The sequence below is a fragment of the Macaca thibetana genome, chromosome 10, assembly GCF_024542745.1.
Source record: "Macaca thibetana thibetana isolate TM-01 chromosome 10, ASM2454274v1, whole genome shotgun sequence".
Classification (NCBI taxonomy): domain Eukaryota; kingdom Metazoa; phylum Chordata; class Mammalia; order Primates; family Cercopithecidae; genus Macaca; species Macaca thibetana.
This window is the reverse complement of record NC_065587.1, coordinates 61,362,904-61,375,213: the sequence shown is the minus strand read 5'-3', so window position 1 is coordinate 61,375,213 and position 12,310 is coordinate 61,362,904. Positions and strand designations below refer to the sequence as shown.

At 36.5% G+C, this 12,310-nt stretch overlaps 1 protein-coding gene across 6 annotated transcripts in view; it reads left to right on the top strand.

The window, feature by feature from the left end:
- The window catches only part of RALGAPB (Ral GTPase activating protein non-catalytic subunit beta), a 109,965-nt gene that overhangs the window by 39,854 nt on the left and 57,801 nt on the right, over window positions 1-12,310 (top strand). For all 6 annotated transcript variants that reach the window (XM_050807010.1, XM_050807009.1, XM_050807008.1 and 3 more), the window contains 4 exons: window positions 2,275-2,406; window positions 8,830-9,008; window positions 10,142-10,290; window positions 10,400-10,616. In XM_050807010.1, coding sequence (XP_050662967.1) covers window positions 2,275-2,406; window positions 8,830-9,008; window positions 10,142-10,290; window positions 10,400-10,616 — 677 coding nt within the window. The remainder of the gene's footprint in view (window positions 1-2,274; window positions 2,407-8,829; window positions 9,009-10,141; window positions 10,291-10,399; window positions 10,617-12,310) is intronic.

Genomic DNA, 12,310 nt, shown 5'->3' with positions numbered 1-12,310 from the left:
TAATAAAATGTTTAGATCTTTATTATTATTTAAACTAAAAAATGAAACTTTGGAATATTTTGTTGATTCTCATATATCACAGACAACATCAATATTATGAATCTAGCCATGAGTGGTGGCTCACATCTGTAATCCCAGCACTTTGGGAGGCTGAGGCAGGACAATTGCTTTAAAAAAATTATGAATCTGTTTTTAAGTAATGCTTTTATCTTAATTGTGATAACATTACATGCTTATAATAGAAAATTTGGAAAATGTAGGGACAAATACCTATCATTTAGAGCCAACCCATGTTAACGTTTTAATGTATTTTTTCCATTTAGTTCCCTTTTTAAAAATACCAGTTTGAAATTATTCTATATAATATTGTCTGCTTGTTTCATTTGATGTCTGATTCTTGTCACTTTTAGTTACACATACTTTTTCTCATTAAATAGCTGTTGAGATCATATTTTTAATGGTTTTGTAGTTTTCCATTATGTAATTGGAATATAATTCATTTAATAATTGCCTTGTTATTGTTGTTGTTATTTTTGTTTTTTTGAGGCAAGGTCTTGCTCTGTTGCCCAGGCTGGAGTGCAGTGGTGTGATCAGGACTCATAGCAGCCTCAACCTCCCCAGGCTCAAGCTATCCTCTTACCTCAGCCTCCCGGGGCAGCTGGGAGCTACAGGTGCATGCCACCATGCCCAGATAATTTTTGTAAAGATGAGGTTTTGCATATTGGTCAAGCAGGCCTCAAGCCCCTGTAACTCAAGTGATCCACTAGACTTGGCCTCCCAGAGTGCTGGGATTGCAGGCATGAGCCACTGTGCCAGCGTTGTTTTTTTTTTTCTTTTCTTTTTTTTTGAAATATGGTCTTGCTCTGTTGCCCAGGGTGGAGTGCAGTGGTGCAGTCATGGCTCTTTGCAGATTCAAACTCCTGACCTCAAGCAATCCTGCCATCTTCCCCTGCTGTTTTGATATTTATGTTGTTCCCATTATTTTATTTAAAAAATATTGGTGATATGAATGCTTTATACATAGTCTTTATATGTATTCTGATTATATTATCTTTAGATAGAGAATAATTGAGTTAAAGGGCTTTGAATAGTTTTAATACATTTAGAATATTACTATTAAGTAATTGAGTAGTTGAGTTATTTTTATGGTATATCAGAAATTCTAAACTTCATGTAAAACTATTATAACTTAGTTATATTGCAGAAATTTGCAGTGAGATGAATCTTTTAAAAAATTTAAATATTGTATGATTATATAATTATATAAGTATAATTGTATATAAATAGCTACGATTTATAAGTAATATGTAATGTATACATGTGAAACATATATATAAATGTATGTCACAGAAAGACAGTTAAAAACTAAGATCACTGACAGCTGAAAAACACAAACTAGAACTACAAAATGGGAAGAAATGATGATTAACATACCTAACTTATAAAAAGGTCATAAATAATAATTCAGAATCACTGATACACAAATAGAAGAATTAGGCTAGTCAAACCAGAAAGAGAAGAGATGCAAGGAAAAACTTTAAGAATCAGTTTACAACAGAATAAATGTCCCACAGAGCACACGAATGGGGCTGGAAGAGGGACAAGTAAAAAGTGATGAAGCTGAACTGAAAAGAATTACTATATAAAAGACAAGGACAGCAGGAAGTAGCAGTATTTTAATAATTATTATTTTATAATTTAAGTATCTTAAATAATTTTCTATAAATTAGTATCTTAAATTATTAAATTTATTATTATCTATAAATACTTTAAGTATCTTAAATAATTTAAAACATTCTTTTTTTGGTATACTTGTTTATTTTACCCAAAAACTCGTGTATCTTGTAAAGAAGACGCTAATAATAACACATGTGTATTACATATAAAATATATACACCAGCATATACTCTCTTCTTCCCAGCTTCTTTCCATTAGAAATCATCTTGGAAGTCTCCAGTTTGTTTTCAATGTGAAATTTTTTTTTAAATGAACACATAATAGTTGTACATATTTTTGGATTACATAGTGATGTTTTGATGTATGTATTAAAAATGTATAGTGATTGATCAGAGTAATTAGCATATTCCTCATCCCAAACATAAAAAACTAGAAATCCTCTTTCAGTTTGTCTGTTTTATGAATGAGAGTTTCCATATGTCTTGTTCACTTATGTGAGGTACACACGTTTCATCTATTTTCTTTCATGTTTCTGTGCTTGAGTGTATTTTTCAATCTGTTAAGAAATGGACTCAGTGGTGTGCATTTATTTTCTAGATTGCTACGCTTTACATATGGGCCTTCATTTCCTCCATTTAAAGTTCCCGATGAAGATGCCAGTCTGATCCCTCCAGAAATGGATAATGAGTGTGTTGCACAGACATGGTTTCGCTTTTTACACATGCTAAGGTATTGTTATTTTATTATTTCACGTGCTATTTACCCAGTAAGTGTCTTAGGGCAGGAACCATGCTGTAAGTCTCTTGTTTGAATTCAGAATGTGGACGCTAAGCACCATTCATCAAATGGAACCCTGTTGGACAACAAGCACGTTTCTATCCTGTGCCTCCTGCTCTCCCTGTCCCAGCAGGGTTAGGCTGTCCTCAGCCGCTCTTGGTTTACACTCTCTAGGAACGTGTTCCCTGTGGTAGATGCCGCACTTGTTCTCTTGCCTGTTGCTGCAGCCTGGCTGATGATCTTTCTCTTGGGATTTTGTCACATTCTTTGGGGACTGGAAGTTGCTTTGCTCCTCTCTGTGTCCAGCACTGACTGGTCAGTCTGCCTCTCAGAGCCCTCCTCCAAGCACCTGTTTAAAGTTTCAGTGGGAGATACACCCTAAAATTTTGCAGTGGGGTATACTGCTACATCCTGCTGTCCCTGTCTTTTATATAGTAATTCTTTTCAGTTCAGCTTCATTACTTTTTACTTGTCCCTCTTCCAGCTGCATCTGTGTGCTCTGTGGGACATTTATTCTGTTGTAAACTGATTCTTAAAGTTTTTCCTTGCATCTCTTCTCTTTCTGGTTTGACTAACCTAATTTTTCTATTTGTGTATCAGTGATTCTGAATTACTCTTTATGACCTTTTTATAAGTTAGGTATGTTAATCATTTTGTATCATTTCTTCCCATTTTGTAGTTCTAGTTTGTGTTTTTCAGCTGTCACTGATCTTAGTTTTTAAATGTCTTTCTGTGATCATTTTCTATTTCTTTTGTGTTCTTTGATCAGATAGTCACCTATGATTTCTTCCAATGTTGTTTCCTTTGTAATAGTAAGTTCTTTTATATACCTCAGGATCTGTCTTTATATATATATACACACACACACACACGCATGCACGCACGTAATTTGCAGAGATAGGGTCTTCCTACATTGCCCAGGCTGGTCTCAAACTCCTAGACTTAAGCAGTCCACCCGCTTCAGACTTCCAGAGTGCTAGGATTGCAGGCATCGAGCCACCGTGCCCAGCCTGGAATTCATCTTTAGTTCACATATTACTTCATTAATTTCTTCATTTATTTTTATGTCAGAGTCACACTCTTAATTATTTTAACTTTATAATATTACTGATATTTAGTAGGTCTAATGTCTTTTTCTCTTTTTCCTTCTCTTAGAGTATTTATCTCTTCTTGCCTGTTTAACATTTCAGATCAATTTTAGACCAATTTTTCAAGTTACAAAACATAAGCAAACAGAAGGAAAAACCTCAATGAAATCTTCTGGGGTTTGGATTGTGTATTAATTAGGGTAAGGAATATGTTCTGCTTTAGCAAATGAACCTGAAAATCTTTTATAAAGTCTGGAATCAGGACTGGCTCTGTTCACATAGTCGTTCAGGGACCCAGCTGGCAGAGGCTCTTTCATCTTCAACAGATTACTCCATTAGGATCTCAGTGTTATAAGCAGGAGTTTCGTATCTGGCTAGCAGATGGGGAACAGAGAGCAAGGAAAATTTTGTGGGAGGGTTTTATGTGTCAGGCCTTGAAGTAATATAAATCACTGTTACTCATATTCCATTAGCCAGAACTCAGACACACATCACAATTGCAAGAGAACAGAGAATAAAAGAAAGTTGTGAACAGCTATCCAGACTCTGCCAAAGATGAGACTGGTATTAAGCCTGTATTTATATTTAGGAAACGCTGATATCTGATATTGAGTCCACCTTTCTAAAAGCATGTCTTTTTCTTTTTCAGAATTTTGCATATCTTATTGAAATGTTTTACAGTTTTCTTCACAAATATTTTTAATATTTTATTTACCATTATTTCTAGGTATTTGTTGCTGATGCTGTGAAAAGCTAACTCTTTTCTGCTATTCTGTCTTCTAGATGGTTATTACTGCTGTAAAGAACATTTTTTACTTCATGTTATTTTGTATATTATATATGGCATTTAAAAGAGCTCTGAGTATTTCACTGATTCTTCTGAGATATGGACACATACCTGCAAATAAGAAGTGTCTCTTTTCTGATAATTCATACTTGTTTTGGTGACTAATTAAAAATACTTTGGATGCAGTAAGACTTGGACTTGAGTTCAAATTCTGCTAGTTTTTTCTTTGTGAACTTGAACAATTTATTCTCCCTGTGCCTCAGTTTCTTTTTAATCTACATAATGGGAATAATGATTGTACCATCTCGTTATAAGAATTGAAGAAGAAAAAGCATGTAAAATGGTATGATGCCTAGTGCATGGTAGGTCCTTGAAAGTTGCTATTATTACAGTTATTTCTGCATATTATTTTACTGCATCCATCAGAACTTCTAGAACACTGTTGAATTAAAGTGATACTGTTTTGGCACCTTTTTTGGTTCTGATTTTCTTCAGAATGCCTCTAATATATAGAATTTTGAGTAGGATGTTGGTTGTCGATGCTAGATGTTCTTTTTTATGCTCCTGCTTTCCTAAACAATCAAAAATTTTATTTATTTATTTTTTAATTTTTTTTTTTTGAGATAGAGTCTCGCTTTGTTGCCCAGGCTGGAGTGCAGTGGTGCTATCTCTGCTCACTGCAAGCTGCGCCTCCCGGATACACGCCATTCTCCTGCCTCAGCCTCCTGAGTAGCTGGGACTACAGGCGCCCGCCACCATGCTCAGCTAATTTTTTGTATTTTTTAGTAGAGACGGGGTTTCACTGTGTTAGCCAGAATGGTCTCAATCTCCTGACCTCGTGATCCGCCTACCTCGGCCTCCCAAAGTGCTGGGAGGCAATTAAAAATTTTTGAAAATAAAGGCTGGGCACGGTGACTCACGCCTGTAAATAATAGCCCTTTGGGAGGCCAATGCGGGTGGTAAGCTTAGGAGTTCGAGACCAGCCTGGGCAACATGGTGAAACCCATCTCTACTAAAAATACAAAAAACGGGCTGGGCATGGTTGCTCACGCCTGTAATCCCAGCACTTTGGGAGGCTGAGGTGGGCGGATCCCTTGAGGTCAGGAGTTCGAGACCAGCCTGGCCAACTTGGTGAAACCCTATCTCTACTAAAAATACAAAAATTAGCTGGGTGTGGTGGCGCATGCCTGTAATCCCTGCTACTTGGGAGGCTGAGGCAGGAGAATCACTTGAACTGGGAAGCAGAGGTTGCACTCCAGCCCGGGCGACAGAGCGAGACTCCATCTCCAAAAAAAAAAAAAACAGCAAAAAACAAATTAGTCAAGTATAGTGGTGCACCTGTAATCCTAGCTACTCAGGAGGCTGAGGAACAAGAATTGCTTGAACCTGGGAGGCAGATTTGCAGTGAGCCAAGATCATACACACTGCACTGTAGCCTGGGCAACAGAGCAAAACTGTCTCAAAAAATAAATAAATAAAATTAAAATATAAATAAAGTCAGGAGTAGTACTGAATTGTTTCAAATAATATTTTTGGATCCATTTAAACAATTAAGTGGTTTTTCTTCTTTCATCTGTTGATGTGAAATATTAATTAATTTCCCAGTGTTGAACCATCTATCATTCCTGAAAGAAAAGTTTTGCTTGGTTATGGAATGCTTTGCTTTTAGTGTTTTTCTGAATTGTCTGTAGTTCTATCTTTTGATGAATTGGATAGGAAAACTTCCTATCCTTTTTTATGGTCTGTTGTGTCAAAGTTTTATGTTCCTTAAAAGTTTGAAATAAATGAACTCTAGTTCTAGAGTCTTTTTTAGAGGTAGTTCTTAGATATTCTTCTTGAGCTGACTGTGGTATTTTAGTTAGAGTTATTTTCAGTGGCAAAAATAGGAGCCTACTTAAGCAAATGCAGGTGAGAAAAAGAGATTATGTGAAAACAGAGCAGTCTTACCAGGCTCTATGAAGCAGCGAGCAACCCTTTCTCATGTTGGGGAGGAATCAAGGCAGCCTCGGGACAAATCACTGTCATTTGCTTCTCTTTGCTCTTTTGATTCTCTTGTGCATGCGCATTGTTCGCTTTCTCCAGCAGGCTTCCTCCTGAGTCCCTGTTCCCTCCTGCCTTTGAGAGGGGGACATGCAGTCTCTTGATAACTGCCCAGTCGTGTAAATAGCTGTGATACTGCTTGACTTCAGTGCTTGTCCTTTCAGTTCATGGGGGCTTTCCCTTTGCTTAGTTTCTCCAAAGGGAAAATTGGATCAAATTATCTTCATTAATTAGGTCTATGGCAGACATCTGGATACCTCCTTTAGGACAATTTTACCTCCTTTCTTTTTTTTTTTTTTTTTTTTTGAGATGGAGTCTGGCTCTGTTGTCCGGGCTGGAGTGCAGTGGCCGGATCTCAGATCACTGCAAGCTCCGCCTCCCGGATTTACACCATTCTCCTGCCTCAGTAGTAGCTGGGACTACAGGCGCCCGCCACCTCGCCCGGCTAGTTTTTTGTATTTTTTGGTAGAGACGGGGTTAGCCAGGATGGTCTCGATCTCCTGACCTCGTGATCCGCCCGTCTCGGCCTCCCAAAGTGCTGGGATTACAGGCTTGAGCCACCGCGCCCGGCCACCTCCTTTCTTAAATAAGCTGTGAGTGGCAGGTCGTGAGGATTATTTATGATTGTGATTATTTGTGATTGTTGGCAAATTTCCTAGGATGAAGGTTGTATATGATGGGGAGATAGGCATCAATATTTTGTGTTGTATGTTAGTGATTTATCTTTTTCCAGGAAAACAAAAAAATATTTTTCATTTTTGTTTCCCATAGTGTTCTCAAATGCTTGTCTTTGGACTTGTGTATGCCCACCTGCCCTTTAGGCCCCATCTGGAGATTGTTTCAGTACATTTAGGTGAAATCTGGATTTTTAACAGGTTCCCCAAATGCATCAGGTACACAGGGCATTTGGAACTGCTGGAATGCAGTTTCTTTTAGTTTTTCGTATCCTTTGTTACCTATTCTCATTTCAAGTTTTACTTACTTTCTTGAATCTGTTCTCTAAATATTTGGGTGCCAATAAAATCATTCCTGGTTTACCTTTGGAGAAACTGGTATGAACCTTTCTCTCTCCAGTTTTTGATGTATCGTAGACACGAATTTAACCAAGCTCTGCTGGACTTAGGTGTAGTTCCATTTCAGCTTTACTCCTTGTTCTTCTAATTTCTGAATAGTTGAACTACAGCCCCCAGCAGGCACTGCTGGTAGAGACGAATCTCCCCTCCTCTGTCTTACTTGATGGACTAGTACAGTTCTGTGGAAACAGTATGCTTGGAAGCCCATTTTTCTTACATGCATACACATTCCCCTTTCCCCAATTACAGTTACTTGAAATTCTTTTGGTGGGTGGAAAAAGAGGTTTTCAAAGGCAGAGCATGTATAGATCACTGATTCCTATTTCTCAGCTAGTTCTTTTGCCTTGTAGGTAGTGGAAATTCTGTTCACCTGCTTTAGATTATCAGTATTACTTTGAATTGGAGAGGCTTCTTAATGGAATGCTAAGCAAACCATTTGAGTGAAAAATTGTAATCTGTTTTTAATGGAAATATTTCAAACTGTACATAAAATGTAATTAAGCACAAATACATTGTTTTGAAATGTATGGCTTTAGTACATACACATGAACACAGCATAAAACTATAACACTAATCCTGATTTTCAAATATAGGTTTTTTTTTTAATTGGAAATGTTAATATTAAAGTAAAATTTTCTCCTTGGAGTTCTTGTTGACATAGCTTTACCATTCCATTGCTTAATTCTTTCTTTCTTTCTTTCTTTCTTTCTTTCTTTCTTTCTTTCTTTCTTTCCTTTCTTTCTTTCTTTCTTTCTCTTTCTTTCTTTCTTTCTTTCTTTCTCTTTTTCTTTCTTTTCTTTCTTTCTTTCTTTCTTTTTCTTTCTTCCTTCCTTTTCCTTTTCCTTTTTTTTTTTTTTCCTTCCTTCCTTTTTTCCTTCCTTCCCTTCCTTCCTTCCTTCCTTCCTTTCTTTTTTTTTTTTTTTTTTTTTTTTTCCTGAGATGGCGTGTTGCTGTGTTGCTCAGGCTGGAGTGCATTGGCATGATCATAGCTCACTGCAGCCTCGGCCTTGAAATCCTGGGCTCAAGTGATCTGCCTCAGCCTTCCGAGTAGCTGGGACCATAGGCACGTGCCACCATGTCCATCTTCTATTGCTTAATTCTAAACATATTAGGAAAAGTGTCTATGTATACTCTTAAAAAATTAAAACTTTTTCTAGTCTTACTTTGATTCTCATGCTCTGAATAGGCAATGTTCATGTAACCACTCTGCAGATCTTCTGTAAAGAAGTGATGATATTTGAATCACTAACCCATTAAATACAAATCAGTCTCTTCTCTGAATCAAAGAAATAGGCACAAACAGTCCTGTTCTTAAATTAGATTACATGTATTTTATTGCTATAGAAATTTCTAAATTTGTGATTAATTCTTTTCTCTCTTTTAATAGTAATCCTGTGGATTTGAGTAACCCAGCTATTATAAGCTCTACTCCCAAATTTCAGGAACAGTTCTTGAATGTGAGCGGAATGCCGCAAGAATTGAATCAGTATCCCTGCCTTAAACATCTGCCTCAAATATTTTTTCGTGCCATGCGTGGAATCAGCTGTCTGGTGGATGCATTCTTAGGTGAATTTTGTGTATGTTGCTAGATGTATGAAGAGCTTCATTTAGATAACTCTAGAGGCTAACCCTACGAGTTATTAGAAAACATCCAAAGGAAAAGATGAACAGATTTGATGACAAATAACAAGCGAAGAAAAATTATTTGCAACAAATAAAATAGCCAGAGGGTTATCGTTTTTATGTAAATATTTAGGTTGGTGCAAAAGTAATTGCAGTTTTTGCCATTTAATGTAGCCAGAACTGCAATTACTTTTGCACCCACCTGATACATGAAACAAGGTGCTAAGAACAAGAATTAGGCTAGTAGATAAATGGACAAAGGATAAGAGTAAATGATTGCAAAAGAAAAGAGTGTTCGTGCATACTAGCTATCCAAGAAAATGCAGATGAAAATGCATTTGGGACCATTCTCGTGTATATCTCTAAAAAGCAAAATTATACCTTTAGTGAGCCATTCTTTTAAGCTGTTTTTCACATTTATTTTAGATATATGAAAAGTCAAATTTTTAACCTGTTGAAAGGCAGTGATTTATAATATCTGTCATTTTCTAAAATATTTATGTGTGCTTATTAACGTACAGTTAATATGTTAGCTCCGATTAAGTTTGGCTGCCACTTAACAACCAAAAATCCTAATACAAACAAGATAGCTTATTTTCACATATGTTAAATCTAGGGCTAGGCTGTACAGGGCCAGTATAATGGTTCCATCACCAGCAGGGATCCAAGGCCCTCTCCATTCTTTGCACAGTGCCTCATGGGCCGTGATGGTTGAGTGAGTTTCAAACATCCTGTCCAGGAATTAGGAAGGAGAGTCTGCATATAATTGGTCCTTTAAGAAGATCTCTTAGAAGACCTACCCAACAGTCACCAACTTCTTTATGGTCAAAATATGGCCACATCTAGGTGCAAAGGGAGCTTGAAAATTGTGTCATTTTTTTTCTGGGTAGCCATGTCCAGCTAAAGTTTGTGTTCTGTTACTCAGGAAGAAACAGTGAATAGATACTGAGAGGCAACTAGCAATCTCTGCTATAGTCTATGTGTCCCAAACCTTCACTAGGTTGCTGGGAAAAATTTTCTGATCACATATTTTGACCTATGAAGAATAATTTCATTTGCCTTTTTTTTTTTTTAAGGTATTTCTAGACCCCGATCAGACAGTGCTCCCCCAACACCTGTGAATAGATTAAGTATGCCTCAAAGTGCTGCTGTCAATACCACCCCACCACATAACCGGAGGCACCGGGCTGTTACTGTGAATAAGGCCACCATGAAGACAAGCACAGTAAGAGTTTATATCACCATTGTTAAGCTATATAAGGTTGGCTTATAAAGTCTTACTGTTTTCTCAAACTTTTCATTGGTATGGGTGTGTTCCTGTGTTCGTCTAATAGGTTACTACTGCTCATGCCTCTAAAGTTCAGCACCAGACGTCTTCCACCTCTCCTCTGTCAAGTCCAAATCAGACTAGTTCAGAACCCCGGCCACTGCCTGCCCCTCGGAGACCAAAGGTTAACAGCATCTTGAATCTCTTTGGATCGTGGTTATTTGATGCAGCATTTGTTCACTGTAAACTTCATAATGGGATAAACAGAGACAGCAGCATGACTGGTAAATATTACTCAAGAAATATGTTACCACTTTTTTCCTTTTCCTTTTTCTTTTTCTTTTTAGTCTTTCCTACCTGCAAGATTAATATGTATCTTAAGCTCTCTGTTTCTGATCAAGCAATGTCTTGTGCTTAACCCCTTCCAGCTGAAGTAACAGAACTTTAGAAGATTTCCTCCCTGTTCTTTTTATGTATGTTCTATGAGGTTTGGCCTTTTGTCTGGTTTTCTTAGACATACTTAAGGTTAGCCACATTTTGTTGAATCAGATTTCTTTCAGTAGGTGACCTGGAAGTTCCCTTCATGTCAGCCAGGATAATACAATTTATATAAAGAATTAAAAATTCAAACTGGAAATTTACATTACAGGAAGTGTTTTCTTCAATTTTGACAGCCATTCACTCATTAGTACATGTAAACATCAGAAAATTTTTGCTTCACACTATACTGTAACCTCTCAGATTTGTAGTCTAGAGAACTTTATTTCAAGGGCACACTTTCAAAAATACTACTTGCTCTTTAACTTAATAAGATTGATTGGTGGAGAATTAATAACTCAACCCTGATATCTTCATTTAGATTTTATTATAAAAAGGAAACTGTCTAAATAAGAGCTGGTGTTTTTTTTTTTGTCATCTTAACCATTATATTTGGCATAGGGTGCAGGATGGATGGGTGGGGTAGTGCAGTGTTTTGAATATTTATAATATGCCTTAGCTAAAAAATGACAATGGCTGACATTTATTGAGCTGCTATTACTGTGGGCAAGGTACTGTGATATATGCATTAATGAGTGTATTGGTTGTTTGGTAAGAAAGCACTCTTCTGCTGGGGTTGGAAATAAGACAAAAAGACGTCTACTTACATTAGTTGATGTATCTCTAGGGAGACTGTTAACTCCAAGGATAAAACTAATACAATGGCCAGAAGGGTCTCTGCTTTCTCTTAGAAATGGTTTCTTAGCTGTTATTATAATTCTTAGCTATTATTATTATCATCTCAGAACCAGGGTCTATGTCTGTGAACATTATACACATGTAATTATTTAGAATGTTATTACAAATCTTTAATTTAGAAAAATTGTGAATATAAAGATTTCTAGGAATATAATTTGAGAATGCCATGTTTGAGTTTAGGGATATCTTTGCTTGCTTTATTTTGTTCAAATTCAGACACTTTATATTCTGCCATTTTCATATTATAATTTTATTCACAGTTTGAAAGTAGTGCTTCTGGGATAGGTAAATGTGCTTACTTACAACAAGTGAAAACTTTTAAAAGACGACTTTTGGGTTATGCTTGTCTTTATGTTCGTGTACCTTATATTTTGAGTTTTCTGTACCATGTTTATATTTATTAATTTGCATTTTCTAGAATGAATCAGTCCTGTTTTTCTTTTTTATTTTTGTTAAGATGTAATTCTTACAATGTAACTTTTGGGTATAGAGCTGTTGACACTGAAATCCATGAATCTAGAATGGCTCAACCTGCTACTTGGTTGGTGGGCTTGCTTAAAGGAAACTTATAGATCTTTTTGCTCTCCAGGGAGTTTGTAACAGCTTTGCTCACCCTCTTGCACCAGAAGATAAAAACCAGACTTCAAATCATATATGAACAACATCTTACTTTAAAATTTTTCCTTGCTGGGGAGAGGATAGAAGCTCCTTTTCTCCTCATTGTGTTCAGAGATGATAAAAG